General features: G+C 51.6%; 1 protein-coding gene across 1 annotated transcript in view; it reads left to right on the forward strand.

Moving 5' to 3' along the window:
* Nucleotides 1–3213: 3213 nt before the first annotated feature.
* MYRF (myelin regulatory factor) overlaps nucleotides 3214–12654 on the forward strand; it is a 44080-nt gene continuing 34639 nt past the window's right edge. The window contains exon 1 of the mRNA XM_053980050.1: nucleotides 3214–3372. Coding sequence (XP_053836025.1) covers nucleotides 3327–3372 — 46 coding nt within the window. The 5' untranslated portion in view covers nucleotides 3214–3326. The remainder of the gene's footprint in view (nucleotides 3373–12654) is intronic.

Here is a 12654-nt window from a genome sequence, read left to right on the forward strand (position 1 = left end):
ACATCATGGCCTAGGGCTATTCCCACCTGAAGAATTCCATGGATGAGCTTTAAGTTCCCTCCCAAGGCAAGCCATGCCAGGATTCTGGGATTCTAAATCATGGAATCATGGTATGTGATTCTAGAAATCAAATTATGATTTTATGAATCCATAAAAGTATGGGATATGATTCCAGGATTCTGAATGACAGAATCATGCATTCTAGGATTCAATATCCAGTGTTGGAAAAGGCCTCCAAGGATCATCCAGTCCAATTCTGACTTTAGTGCTGGGTTTAATCTTTATTTAATTGAAATATTAGGGACAAACATCTAACAGGGTTTAGGCTGGGCTGGCGCTCGGCATCCCGGGAAAAATCCATTTTCCCTTAATTTCCTTCCCACGCAGCTTGTGCCCGAAACAGGGGACTGAGAGCAGGAACAAGGGGAGCCTGGAATAACAATTGTCTTAATGTGGAGAGAGAGGAGAAAAAAGGGCCCGTTCTCTCCATCCCGAAATAATAGACCCATTACTGTCCCCAATCCTCAATCCCCCTCCTCTCCCGGGAGAAGAATTGGTCACTGCACAGCTGTGGGAGCGGGATAAATATATTTATATATCCCGGAGAATCTGCCCTTCTCAATTGGGATGTGGGGCTGGACAATCCCTCATTGTGCCCTGGCTGGCCCGCAGCAGAAAGGCCCCACAGTTTGGGGCTGGCAGGGCCCCGGCGCTCCGAGAACTCGGAACTTCATGGACATTATTCCCAGCGGGCCCTTATTTATTTGATTGGAGTCATTATGGGGTGGGGAGGGCTGGGGGGAGTCGGGCGTTATTGGGGATTGTGGGAACATCTGGGGAGGACAAACCACAGCTGGGCCTTCCCCTGAGGGGGCAGGGGTTGGGGTTTGGGGTGTGATTTGGGGCTGGATTTGGTGATTTGGGGCTAGATTTGGATGATTTAGGGCTGGATTTGTTGGTTGGAGCTGATTTAGGGTGATTTGAGGTTGGATTTTGGAGGTGTGCAGCTGGATTTTGATGATGTAGGCCTGAATTTGGTGCTCGGGGCTGGATTTTGGTGATTTGCTGCTGGTTTAGTGTGATTTGGGGCTGGATTTGGGTGATTTGCAGCTGGATTTGGTGTTTAGAGCTGGTTTAGGGTGATTTGGGACTGGTTTAGGGTGATTTGAGGGCTAATTTTTAGTGGATTTAGGGCTGGATTCCAGTGATTTGGGGCTGGATTTGGGACTGGGTTTTGGTGGTTTGCAGCTGGATTTTGATGATTTAGGGCTGGATTTGGTGTTTGGGGGTGGTTTAGGCTTAATTGTGACTGGATTTTGATGACTTAGGGCTGTATTTGCTGTTTAGGATGGTGTGGGGCTGGATTTTGATGATTTGAGGTTGGATTTTGATGATTTGGGGCTGTTATAGGGTGATCTGTAGCTGGATTTTGGTGATTTGCAGTTGGTTTTGTGGTCTGTGGCTGGAATGTGAGGCTGGTTTTTTGGGATTTCCTGGTTTTGTAATTTGTACCTGGATTTCAGTGATTTGTGTCTTTTTTAAAAACAGGATTCCAGTGATTTGTGGCTGGTTTTGGAATTTCTGGGAGGATTTTGGTGGTTTGTGGTTGGATTTTGTGCCTCAGGGCTGGTTTTATGAACACGTTTGCTGGTTTGTGGCTGCATTTTTGTAATTTGTGGCGGGTTCAGTGTTTTGTGGCTGGTTTTTGGTACTTTGTAACAAGGTTTTCATAATTTCTTCATGGATTTTGGTCATTTGTGGCTGGATTTTTGATGGTTTGTGGCTCTTTTTTGGTGTCATGACTTTAGGGACAGATTTGGATGCTTTGGGGACAGATTTCGGTGCTTTGAGGGTGTTTTTCAGTGATTTGAGGTTGTTTTTCAGGGATTTCTGGCTAGATTTTAGTGGCTTGTGGCTGTCTTATTTTGCTGCCTTGTGACTTTGCTTTGTGACAAATTTTGGTGTTTTGTGAGGGGAGTTTGATGCTTTGTGAGAGATTTTGGTGCTTTGTGCACAAATTTTGGCGCTTTCTGGGTGCGGACAGATTTTGGTACTTTGTGGCTGGTTTTTTTTGGTGGTTTCTGGATAGATTTTGGTAGCTTATGATGTTTGGTGACTTATGGCCATGTTTTAGTGCTCTGTAGCTTTTTGTTTTGTGGCTTATGGACAGATTCTGGTAGTTTGTGGCTGGATTTTTGGTGGCTTGGGGCTCTTTGGGTTTTTTTCTTTGGGGTTCTGGGGGGGTTTTTTTGAGTGTTTTGTGGCTGGATGTTGGTGCTTTGTCACTGCTTTTTTCCAGTGGTTTGTGGCTGGATTTTTGGCAGCTTTTGGCTGATTTTTTTGGTGCCTCGTGACTTTGCTTTGTGGCAGATTTTGGTGTTTTGTGAGGGGAGTTTGGTGCTTTGTGAGGGATTTTGGTGTTTTGTGAGGGGAGGGTTGGTGCTTTGTGAAGGATTTTGACGTTTTGTGCACAAATTTTGGTGTTTTGTGAGGGGAGGGTTGGTGCTTTGTGAGGCATTTTGGCGTTTTGTGCACAAATTTTGGTGTTTTGTGAGGGAGGTTCGTGCTTTGTGAGGCATTTTGGTGCCTTGTGGGCAAATTTTAATGTTTTGTGGCTGTTTTTCCAGATTTGCTGGACAGATTTTGGTAGTTTGTGCCTGGTTTTTTTGTTTTGCTTTCTGGTGATTTATGACTCCTTTTTTTGGTGCTTTGTGCACAGAGTTTTGATGCTTTAGTAGCCGGTTTTGGGGGGGCTTTAGTGGCGGGTTTTTGGGGCTTTAGTGACTGTTTTCTGGTGGCTTGTGACTACTTTTGGGGCTTTAGTGGCCTGTGACTTGGGGCTGGTTTTTGGTGGCCTGTGACTTGGGGCTGGTTTTTGGTGGCTTGGGGCTGCTTTTTGGCGCTTCGTGACCGCATCTTTAGTTCCGAGGTCCCTCCCGGTGCCTCGCGGCTGCTTTTGGGTGACTTTTGGCAACCTCGCGGCTCGGCGGCGTTGCCAGCCCCTCTCGGCGGGGGTGCCCCGAGCGCGGTGCCGGGCGGAGGAGGAGCAGCGGGCGGGGAAGGGCAGGGAAGGAGGGAGGGCGGCAGGGAAGGAGGGAGGAGCGGCCGCGGCAGCCCGAGTCCGGGGCAGCGCTGGGCGGACGCCGATGGGCATCGGGCGGCCGCGCTGGGCACCGGCACCGGGAGCCCGGCGCTGAGAGCGGGGCTCGGCGCTCGCACGGGGCTCGGACGGGGCTCGGGGGTCGCGGCGGGGCCCCCCGGGCCGGGGCGATGCCCCCCTGCAGCCGCACGGACTGAGCCGGGGCCGGCCCGTGCATGGCCCAGCCATGGAGGTGGTGGACGAGACGGAGGCTCTGCAGCGCTTCTTCGAAGGTAACGGGGGCAGCGCCGGCCCGGACTGCCAGGGGTCGGCCGGGATCGGCCACGGCGCGCCCTGCAGTGGGCTGGGTGGGAAGGGAGAGTAAGGCTCTTCCAGTGCCACCCCACTGCCAGGGGCAGGGACACCTTCCGCTATCCCAGGTTGCTCCAAGCCCCGGCCAGCCTGGCCTTGGACACTTCCAAGGATGAGGCGGCCACAGCTTCTCTGGGAAACCCATTCCGGGCCCTCAGCACCGATACAGGGAGGAATTCCTTCCCAACATCCCGTCTAACCCTGTTCTCTGGCAGTGGGAAGCCATTCCCCCTTGTCCTGTCACTCCAGGCCCTCTGTCAAAGTCCCTCTCCAGCTCTCCTGGAGTCCCTTTAGGCACTGAAAGGGGCTCCAAGGTCTCCCTGGAGCTTTCCCTTTTCCAGGCTAAACAATCCCAGCTCTCCCAGCCTGGCTCCATACCATCCTAGCCAGCTCTGGAATGGCACAGATCCCTGTCCCAGGGCACAATCCAGGGACAGTTGTGCATCCTCCAGTGCACGCTGTGGGTGCCAAGCTGGATATCCTGGGAGTTGTGCTGTGCTGTGCCTTAGATTCCCACTGCGACCCCAACAAGGACCTTGGAATGTCCCTCACCATCCTTGGAGCAGGAGCAGGCTCACAGCAGTGGCTCTGGCCTATGGATCCCAGATCTTTTCCGGAGCCTGGATCCTTGTGGACACCGCATGGCTGTGGATCACTCTCCTTCCCACCAGGGTTGGAAAAGTGGTTGGGAAGAGAACTTGGCTTCTGTTGGATGAAATGTGGTTGCTCATGGCTCAACTGGGATGTGTTGGGAGCCTGATCCCATTGTTGTTCCTGCCTCGGCTCCGTGTTCTCTTCCCTGCTCTGGCCTTGGCACGCTCCGCTCTTCCTTGTGGAGTGGCTGTTCCTTCTACTTCCCCTTCATTGCGTTGTTTCCCTCCCTTGTTTTCCAGAGGGTCGCTTGCCAGGCCAAGGTTTAATTGCCATGGGCTATGTCCTTTGGGATGAGCTCCTGGCACATGTGCTGCTTGAGGGAATAACGTGCCCATCCTGGCGAGGCTCTGTTGCCCTGGATGTGCTGCTTGAGGGAATAACATGCCCATCCTGGCAAGGCTCCGTTGCCCCAACAGATCCTGGGGTGGATCCCAATCCATGGGTCAGCTCTGGAGCTGGGATCCCCTTTGGAGCAGTGGGATTGAGCAGCCAGAGCCCCCAGAGGCAGTTGGGGTAGTTGTGGTGTCAGTGGTGGATTCTTTGGCTGGAAGAAGGATTTGTCCTGGAAAGTGGGAACAGAAGATGTTCTTGGGAGTGAGTGGAAGCTCAAACTGCTTCCTCCTTGCTTCCCTCTCTCCTGGCATCCATGTGACCTCTCAGTAAGGCATCTCTTCTTCAAAGGAAAAAGCACCCCCTGTTAGTTCCAACCATGATCCCAGATTCCCAGGAGCCCCAGGATTAGCAAGGATGGGAAGCCTCACCACGAGGGCTCTTATTGGCCACTCCCAGCCCATGTTCCCTGCAGCCTTCTGGGGTTTCCTTTGGTTTTAGGATTTCACTGGGCCAAGCTCCTACATCCTCCTCTCCCACTTCCCATCCTGGGGGTGCTGAGCACCTCCTGGGAGTCCTGCAGAGCTCTGGCTCAGCATCCCAATGTTATTTTTGGACCAGCTCTCTGTCTCTTCAGTTGGAGACATGGAATGTCTCCCTCTCCCCAAAGCATCTTTGTTATAACATGGAGATTTCTTTCTTTTACTATTTTCCTGTTCTTTCCGGGTGCTGGGGGTGATCCTGCTCGAGCAAGATGACTCCAAGAGATCCCTGACAAAATCAGCCGTCCTGGGATTCTTCCTCTCTATTTTCCTCCTTCCTTTTTTCTTCCTTTTCTCCCCCTTTTTCCTCCTCCTTTCTCCTTTGCCGCCCTTTTTCCTCCTCCTTTCTCCCCTTTTCCTCCTCCTTTCTCCCTTTTTTTTATCTCTTTCTCCTTCTTTCTTTTTCTCTTGAATCAAAACCATCCTGTCCCTGTAAAAATCCAGGATCAAGGAAACTGCGCCTGAAGGATATTTCTTACCCTCAGCTATAAAATCCTTCTTAACACCTCTCTGAGCCAAATATTCCATGGAGCACAACTTTGTTTGGGCAGCTCGATCCCTTTCTTGCTGTTATTCCAGAGCATCTGTTCTGACACGGAGCTGGAGGGGGAGAGGGAAGAGAAGAAAGTTTTGCCACCAGAAATTGCTGCTCAGATTTTCCCTCTTGTGCCAGGTTTAATTGTTGAGCTCCAAGGAATTCTGAGGCCAAAGTGATCCTCTGTTTTTTTGGGAGTGAAGGTCAGGGCCTTAAATCATGGCATGGAGTTGGATTTACTCTGGAATCTGGCCCTCCTGAGGAATTAATCGTTTTTGGATGTGGTAAACAATAGATCTGTTAGAATTTAATAATTTACAGGAATGAATTAATTATCCCATCACTCCTTTTAAATTTATCACTAAATTCTCATCATAAGGAAATAATTTTCCAACCTATTTTTCGCTTGGAGTGAAATATTTTCTTGTTCTTACGGATCATCCCACCCCTGTAGAGATTTCTTCCTGCAGGCTGAGAAGCCTGGAATAATTTGGGAATTCTCATTCCTTTGCTTGACTCTGATTTTCCCAGGATCTGAGCCTGCTGTAAGCAATCCCAGAAAACTTAAGAGGAATCCCTGAGCCCTTGGTATTTCCTAGTGTCAGACAAGGATTAACTGGACTCCTCATGGAGACGTTTGGGAGTGGGGGCTGTGCTGATGGAGCTGGGGAAGAATCGGTGCCTGTGGTCATTCCAAATCCTGGAATTGGCTGGTCCCCTCTGCAGAGCCAGGCTTGTTTTGGGAAGCAAATACTCCCAAAATACCAGGTCTGGTTGGTGCCCCTGGTTTTCTCAGGTGTGAGAGGTGGACCTGGATTTTCCTAAGTTTTCCTTGGTGTTTGCTCGGGCAGGATTTCCTTGTTTCCCTGGGTATCCTTTGTTTCCCTGGGTATCCTTTGTTTCCCTGGGTATCCTTTGTTTCCCTGGGTGTCCTTGTTTTCCTGGGTATCCTTGTTTTCCTGGATATCCTTATTTCCTTGTGTATTTTTGTTTCCTAGGTATCCTTGTTTTCCTGGATATATTTATTTCCATGGATGTCTTTGTTTTCCTGGGTACCCTTTGTTTTTCTGGGTATCCTCGTCTCTCTAGATATCCTTGTTTTCCTGGATATATTTACTTCCATGGATATCCTTGTTTTCCCAGATATCCTTATTTCCCTGGAATGTGGCTGTCTGCTCTTTGAGGGTGAGATCTGAGGCATGTGAGGATGGAGAAGCAGAAAAGTGATGGGAAGGATCCCAGGTTTTGCTCTGGTATTTGGGATAGGCCAGGGAAAAGCCTCTGAGGGAAAAGATGCATTGGAAATAACTTCACGCTTTCCTGGGATGAATGTGCTGGGAATGCAATCCTGGCTTTCCATACTGAGTGTCCTCAAGCTGGGTTTCCCCTGTGTTGGGAAGATTCTTGTCTTCAGGCACATGGTGGAATTTTTGGGGTTTTGCTATGCAGGGCCAGGAGTTGGACTTGGGTGATCTTCATGGATCATCCCTTCCCACTCAGGAATCTTCCCAAACTCCATGGTTTGTGTTAGCACAGCTGATCCATGTGTTTGGAGGTGTCCAGGACGATCCTGCTGAGGAGAGCTCAGGCAAAAACCCTGGAGCAGTGAGCGTGGGATGCCGGAGGGTTCTGGCAGGGGAGGGAAAGGAGATTTCCATGGGTTTGGGAGTGTTCCTGGAGCGTTTGTGTTTGGATTCAAAGGAAAAGGAGGGAGTTGACAGCGTCTGACCCTTGGCTGGCATCCTGCTCCCAACCTTTCCCTTGCTCCCGCCCGCCCCTGCCTCAGGGAAACGCTTACGCCACGGCTCAGCTATTTGGGATCCCTCTCCCGGCTAATTTATGAGATAAGGGCTTGGGGAAGAATGTACAGCGGGAAAGATGTTGGGAGAGGGGCCGGCGGGGGCTGGGAAGCAGGAATTTGGGAAAGGAGCAGAGAAAGGAGACTGAGCACTGGAAGTTGAGCAGGTTTGGGGTCGAGGTGGAGCTGAGAAAGACAAGAGTTGGTTCAGCAGAAAGGGAAGATTTCCATGAAGGTTATCCAACAGCTCCACAGGTATTCATGGAGCACAAGTGGCTGGAACACTGGGAATAGTGTCCGTGGAGCAGCCATGTGGCTGTGCAGGGGTTGCTGGGCTGTGTGTGCACAGGAATCTCTGAGCTCGGAGTGACCAGGCGTGGATGGTTTTGCCTATGGGAATGTTTGGATATGTGTGATCGTGGAATCCTGGAATGGTTTGGGTGGGAAGGGACCTTAAGGATCATCCGGTCCCACATGGACAGGGACACCTTCCACTATCTCAGGTTGCTCCAAGACCCAGCCAACCTAGTCTTGGACATTCCAGAGATGGGGCAGCCACAACTTCTCTGGGAAATCCATTCCAGGGCCTCATCACCCTCCCAGGGAAGGATTTCTTCCCAATATCCCATCTAAACCCTCCCTCTGTCATCCATAAGTTCTCTGGAGAGCCTGTTCCCATATTCCTGGTGTTGGTAACACTCCTGGTGATTTTGATTATGGAGCACTTGGTGCCTGTGAGGAGGAAGTGTCATCCTGCCGGAAGAAGTCTGGAACATTTCTCTGTTTTCCTTGGATGAAGGAATATGGAATACTGGAGCTGAGGCAGTGAGGTGACCCCAGAACAGCTGGGATTGCCCCTTGTCTCCCATGCTGGGCCATAAGGGGGATTTGGTGGTGGTGGTGGGAATGAGTGGAGAAGGAATTTGCTGGTCAGACTCCTGCTGGTGTAAACCAGCATATCCATGAGAATCCAGGGGCTGCTCCCAAAGTCTTCCTGTTGCTTTGGGATGTCGTGAGGCTGAAAACTGGGAGCAGAAAGGACAGTGGAACCTGGGGGTCTGTCCTGGTGTCCCCTGTTTTAGGTTCCTGGGCTTGACATAGAAATGCAACTACACGGATCAGAACATCGCTTTTCATGGAATGCCTTAAAAAAATGGCTCTTCTGGGGCTTCCTGCTCACTCATCACCCTCTGCCTGCCCCCAAATCCATTTCCAAGGCTTGATGTTGGAGAGAGCTTTTCCCACACGCAGCTGCTGTGGCAGGGGGAGAACACCTTGGAAAAGCCCAGCGTGATCCCTGCCGGGGGGGCTCCTGGCTGCGGGAGGAGCGGCTTGGGGATGAGGTGGCGGCGCAGGTGACAGTCGCTGCGGGGCCTGGCTGGCGCCGCGGGAAGGTAAGAGGCTTTGCCCGGAGTTCTTTGGGAGCCGGGAGTCAGCCCGTGCCGGAATGGGCCCGGGGAAGCTGGTACAGCACAAACACATGACCATCCCTGCGGGTAATCCCCTCGCGGTCCCAAATCCCAGTGCGGAGCGGCAGCCGCCCGGCCGCCTCCCCGGCCCTCCCACTCTTCCCAGAGGGAATAGAAAAACCAGCAGGCAGCAGCAGCCCTGGGAGCTGGAGGAGCTGAGCTCAGGGAATAATGACACAAGGAGAGAGCAGGGATACGGCGGGAGCTTGACATCTGCTCTCACCATGCTCAGGATGCGCTGGATCCGAGCAGGTAACGGCACAGACCCCCCAGCCCTTCCATGGCTTGCCTTGCTTCCCCCTCTGCCTTTCCATCTCTCTTCCCAATGGGACTGGTCCCTGGTTCTCCTCTCTCTTCCCTCTGTTTGAAGCTTCCCTGCCTGTCCTGCTTGGTCAGCCCTCAACCAGAAGCAGGTGACATGAGGATGCTGCTGAGTCCAGCTCAATCCCAGGGCCTGAGCAGAGCAGGGAAGAGACAAAAACATTCCCTTGAGCTCATCACCACACCCAGGTGGCATTCCTGGACACTGGGAGAAAGCTGCCATGTCCATCCCAATAGGAGATTCCTGGAGTCTCTTCAGCCAAAAGACTCATCCTTGTCCACTCCTCAGGGAAAGGCTGGTGCCAAACTCCACCACTGCTGGCATGGTCTTGTGATGGTTTTGCTGGTGCTTCTCCGTCCCATTTCCCCAAAACTCCTTTATCTGGACTCCAAAACTCCTTAATCCTGGGAAAAGAGCAAGACACATCCAGGCAGAGTAAGGCCAGAGAGCTGTTCATGAGAGGGTGGATCCGTAAAGCCTGATAAAGGGCAGGCTGGGATTTGGAAAGGTGATGTCAGCACGAGGCTCCATGAGGAGGAACTTTGCCCACGTCCTGGGTAATGCCCCTTCCATAGGCTGGTGCCCTGGGAGCAATGCCTGGACGCAGACAGGGAGAAACTTCAGGAAGAGGTGGCAGTTGGGGCGGATTAGAGGGAGTCATGCTGGAGGTGTGACCAGGATGGAGACGGTGACACAGAGATCTGGCTGAGCCTGTGCGTGGGATGGGGTGTGGAAGGGCTGCTGCATGCATGGAGATGGGAAAGGAATCCTGGTCAAGGAGGAGCCGTGGGATGCTGGACGGACAGGTTTCCCTCTGCTTCACCCTTCTCAGGGAGAGCCCTTTCAGGACAGTCATCCCAGCTGCCAGAAAGAGGGAATTAAATGGCTCCTGGGCATGGTTATTTCAAGGAAGAGAGATAGAATCCTGCTCTGCTTTCCCTCTTCTGGATAAGGGCCTTATGGATTTCTCCTGGTGGGAATGGCTGGAGTGATCTTGTGGTGAGGGTGGTGGAACAGGTTGCCCAGAGAAGCTGTGGCTGCCCCATCCCTGGAAATGTCCGACACCAGGGTGGATGGGGCTTGGAGCAGACTGAGGTACTGGAAGGTGTCCCTGCCCATGGCAGAGAGTAGATGATCTTTACAGTTGCTTCCAACTCAAGCCATTCCAGGACTCCATGATCCGGAGCTGGGAGCTGTGCTAGGAAGGTGCAAGTGAACTCATGGGCACTTCCCAGCCCATGCCTTGGATCCCTCTTGTATATCCCAGCCTGAGGATGGCGTTGCACTGGCACAGCTTTGCCGCCCTTGCCGGGGAGCCCTCCTGCCTCTTCCCAGTGGTGTTGCTGACTGGACTTTGCACTCTCCGATAAGAATCCCGGGACACTGAATGTGCCTGAGGAATGATTAACCAACGTGTGCCGTGCCAGAGGACAAGGGAGCAGCTGTGGCTGGAGACACAAACAGGAACAGTCTCGTGGCTTTTGCGGCCAAGCTGGTGCTTTCTGGGTGCCCATCCCGTGCTCCAGCATCATTCAGGAGGGACAACCCTCAACATGGGACATTTCAGAGGGATACCAGGACTAAGGATGGACAGACAGGGATAAGACAGTGACAGAGAGCGGGGAGGTGTCCTGCTGCTGTAGAGGGTAAATGGGAACTCTGAGACGTGGAGGGTGGATTGATCCCTGGAAGCGTCCAAGGCCAGGTTAGACAGGGCTTGGAGTAACCTGAGTTAGTGGAAGGTGTTCCTGCCCATGGCAGGGAATGGAACTTGGATGAGCTTTAAGGTCCCATCCAACCCAAACTACTCCAGGATTCTATGATTGTATACCATGCTTGGCTATCTGGTGGCTCTCACTTTTATTTCATGGATATATCCTTTATTCCAACTGACTGGCATGCTTGGCATGCCCTTGCTTATCCAACAGACCTTCCTTCTCCCCGTTCTTCCTGCACAGCAGGACATGTAATCGTGGAATGCTTTGGGTTAGAAGGGACATTAAAAATCATCCAGTTCCACCCTGATCCACAGCATCTTCTCCCTGATCCAGTGGTGCTGGATGATGTGGTCAGCCCAGGAACCCACACTCTGGGCCGGCTCCCAGCGGCACCTGGAGCACGTTCAAGGCACATTTGAAGGAAAGGCCTCCTTCCCGAGGGAAAATGTAACATGACACTCAGGGTCCGCCACTTATCTCACTGAACTTTGGCTGCTTTGGGGCAGTTACTCCAAACAGGGAGAGGGAAAAGTGGGAAGAGTGGCCAGGCCTGGCTGCAAATGGAGGGGACAGAATTCTTATGGAATTCCCTGTCCACAAATGTTCCCAAGTGCAAACACTTGTGTATTTCCCTGTGTTTTGGGGTGGTTGGGAGGAGAACTGGTTGGAAAAGCCAAGGCTAGAGTTTTAAACAGCCTCAGAGTGCTTGGATCCAGCCTGGATGTAAAAACCAGGCATTAAAGGAATTTTTGCCTGGGTTGATTTGATTTTCCCTGTTTTTTTTCCATAGAGTCTTTGGGTATCACCCCAACTTTGCTATGGAGTGGCAAATTGTTCTGGTTTTCCTACCCAAGTAGTTTGGTGGGGAGGAGACAGTGCAGAGGGCGTGGGGTAGGCATGGGACAGGATTTTTGGAAGACTCAGGTGGGATATGCAAAGAACTGGAAGTTTCATTCATTGATTTATAGAATTTATGGAAAGGTTTGGGTTGGAAGGGACCTTAAATCCCATCTTGTTCCATGGGCAGGGACACCTTCCACTATCCCAGGTTGCTCCAAGCCCCATCCAACCTGGCCTTGAACACTTCCAGGGGTTGGGGCATCTACATCATTTATGGCTTTTAATCCTGAGTGCCAATTGCTTGAAATCCACATAAACAGGAAAGCAAACATCTTATCAGCCTGCTGGATCTTGGGTTATCTCCTGTGTTATGACTAGCCAAGGTTTATGGACATTGATTCGTGGAAGCATTAAAAAGGATGCTTTGACTTTATTGGGAATGAAACACCTGCTTAAGTAAAGGAAAACTTGGGAAACAGAGCTTTATAAGGGCCATCAAACCTTTTTACAGTAGACTGCTTGCTGATAATGCGGTCAGTGCTCCTCTCCTGAACAGACATGGGGTTTTCCCAGATGAGATCCCATCTATCCTAAAATCTGAGGAGTTCTGGGCAGGGGGAAATCCTACCTGTCCATGTCCCCTCTGTTCTGTCTTGTTTTAATTCAGTTTTTGGGAAGGGGTATTGTAATGGAGAGGCTGATGTGTAGGGAAGGCCAAGCCTGGATTGGACAGGGCTTGGAGTAACCTGGACTAGTGGGAGGTGTCACTGTCCATGGAAAAGGTGGCACTGGATGATCCTTAAGGTCCCTTCCAAGCCAACACATGCTGGGTGATAAATGATATTCCAAAGCTCACCTCACGGTGTTGAGGAGCCAGAGGGATACAGGGAACAGCCCTGTGAGGACCTGCAGGCTGGGAACAGCTTTCACTGCCCGGGGTGAGGAGTTTGGATGCTGGAAGTTGTGCTGGTGTTCTCGGGAAGAAGAATTGGACA

This window comes from Vidua macroura, chromosome 6 (genome assembly GCF_024509145.1).
Source record: "Vidua macroura isolate BioBank_ID:100142 chromosome 6, ASM2450914v1, whole genome shotgun sequence".
Lineage (NCBI taxonomy): Eukaryota > Metazoa > Chordata > Aves > Passeriformes > Viduidae > Vidua > Vidua macroura.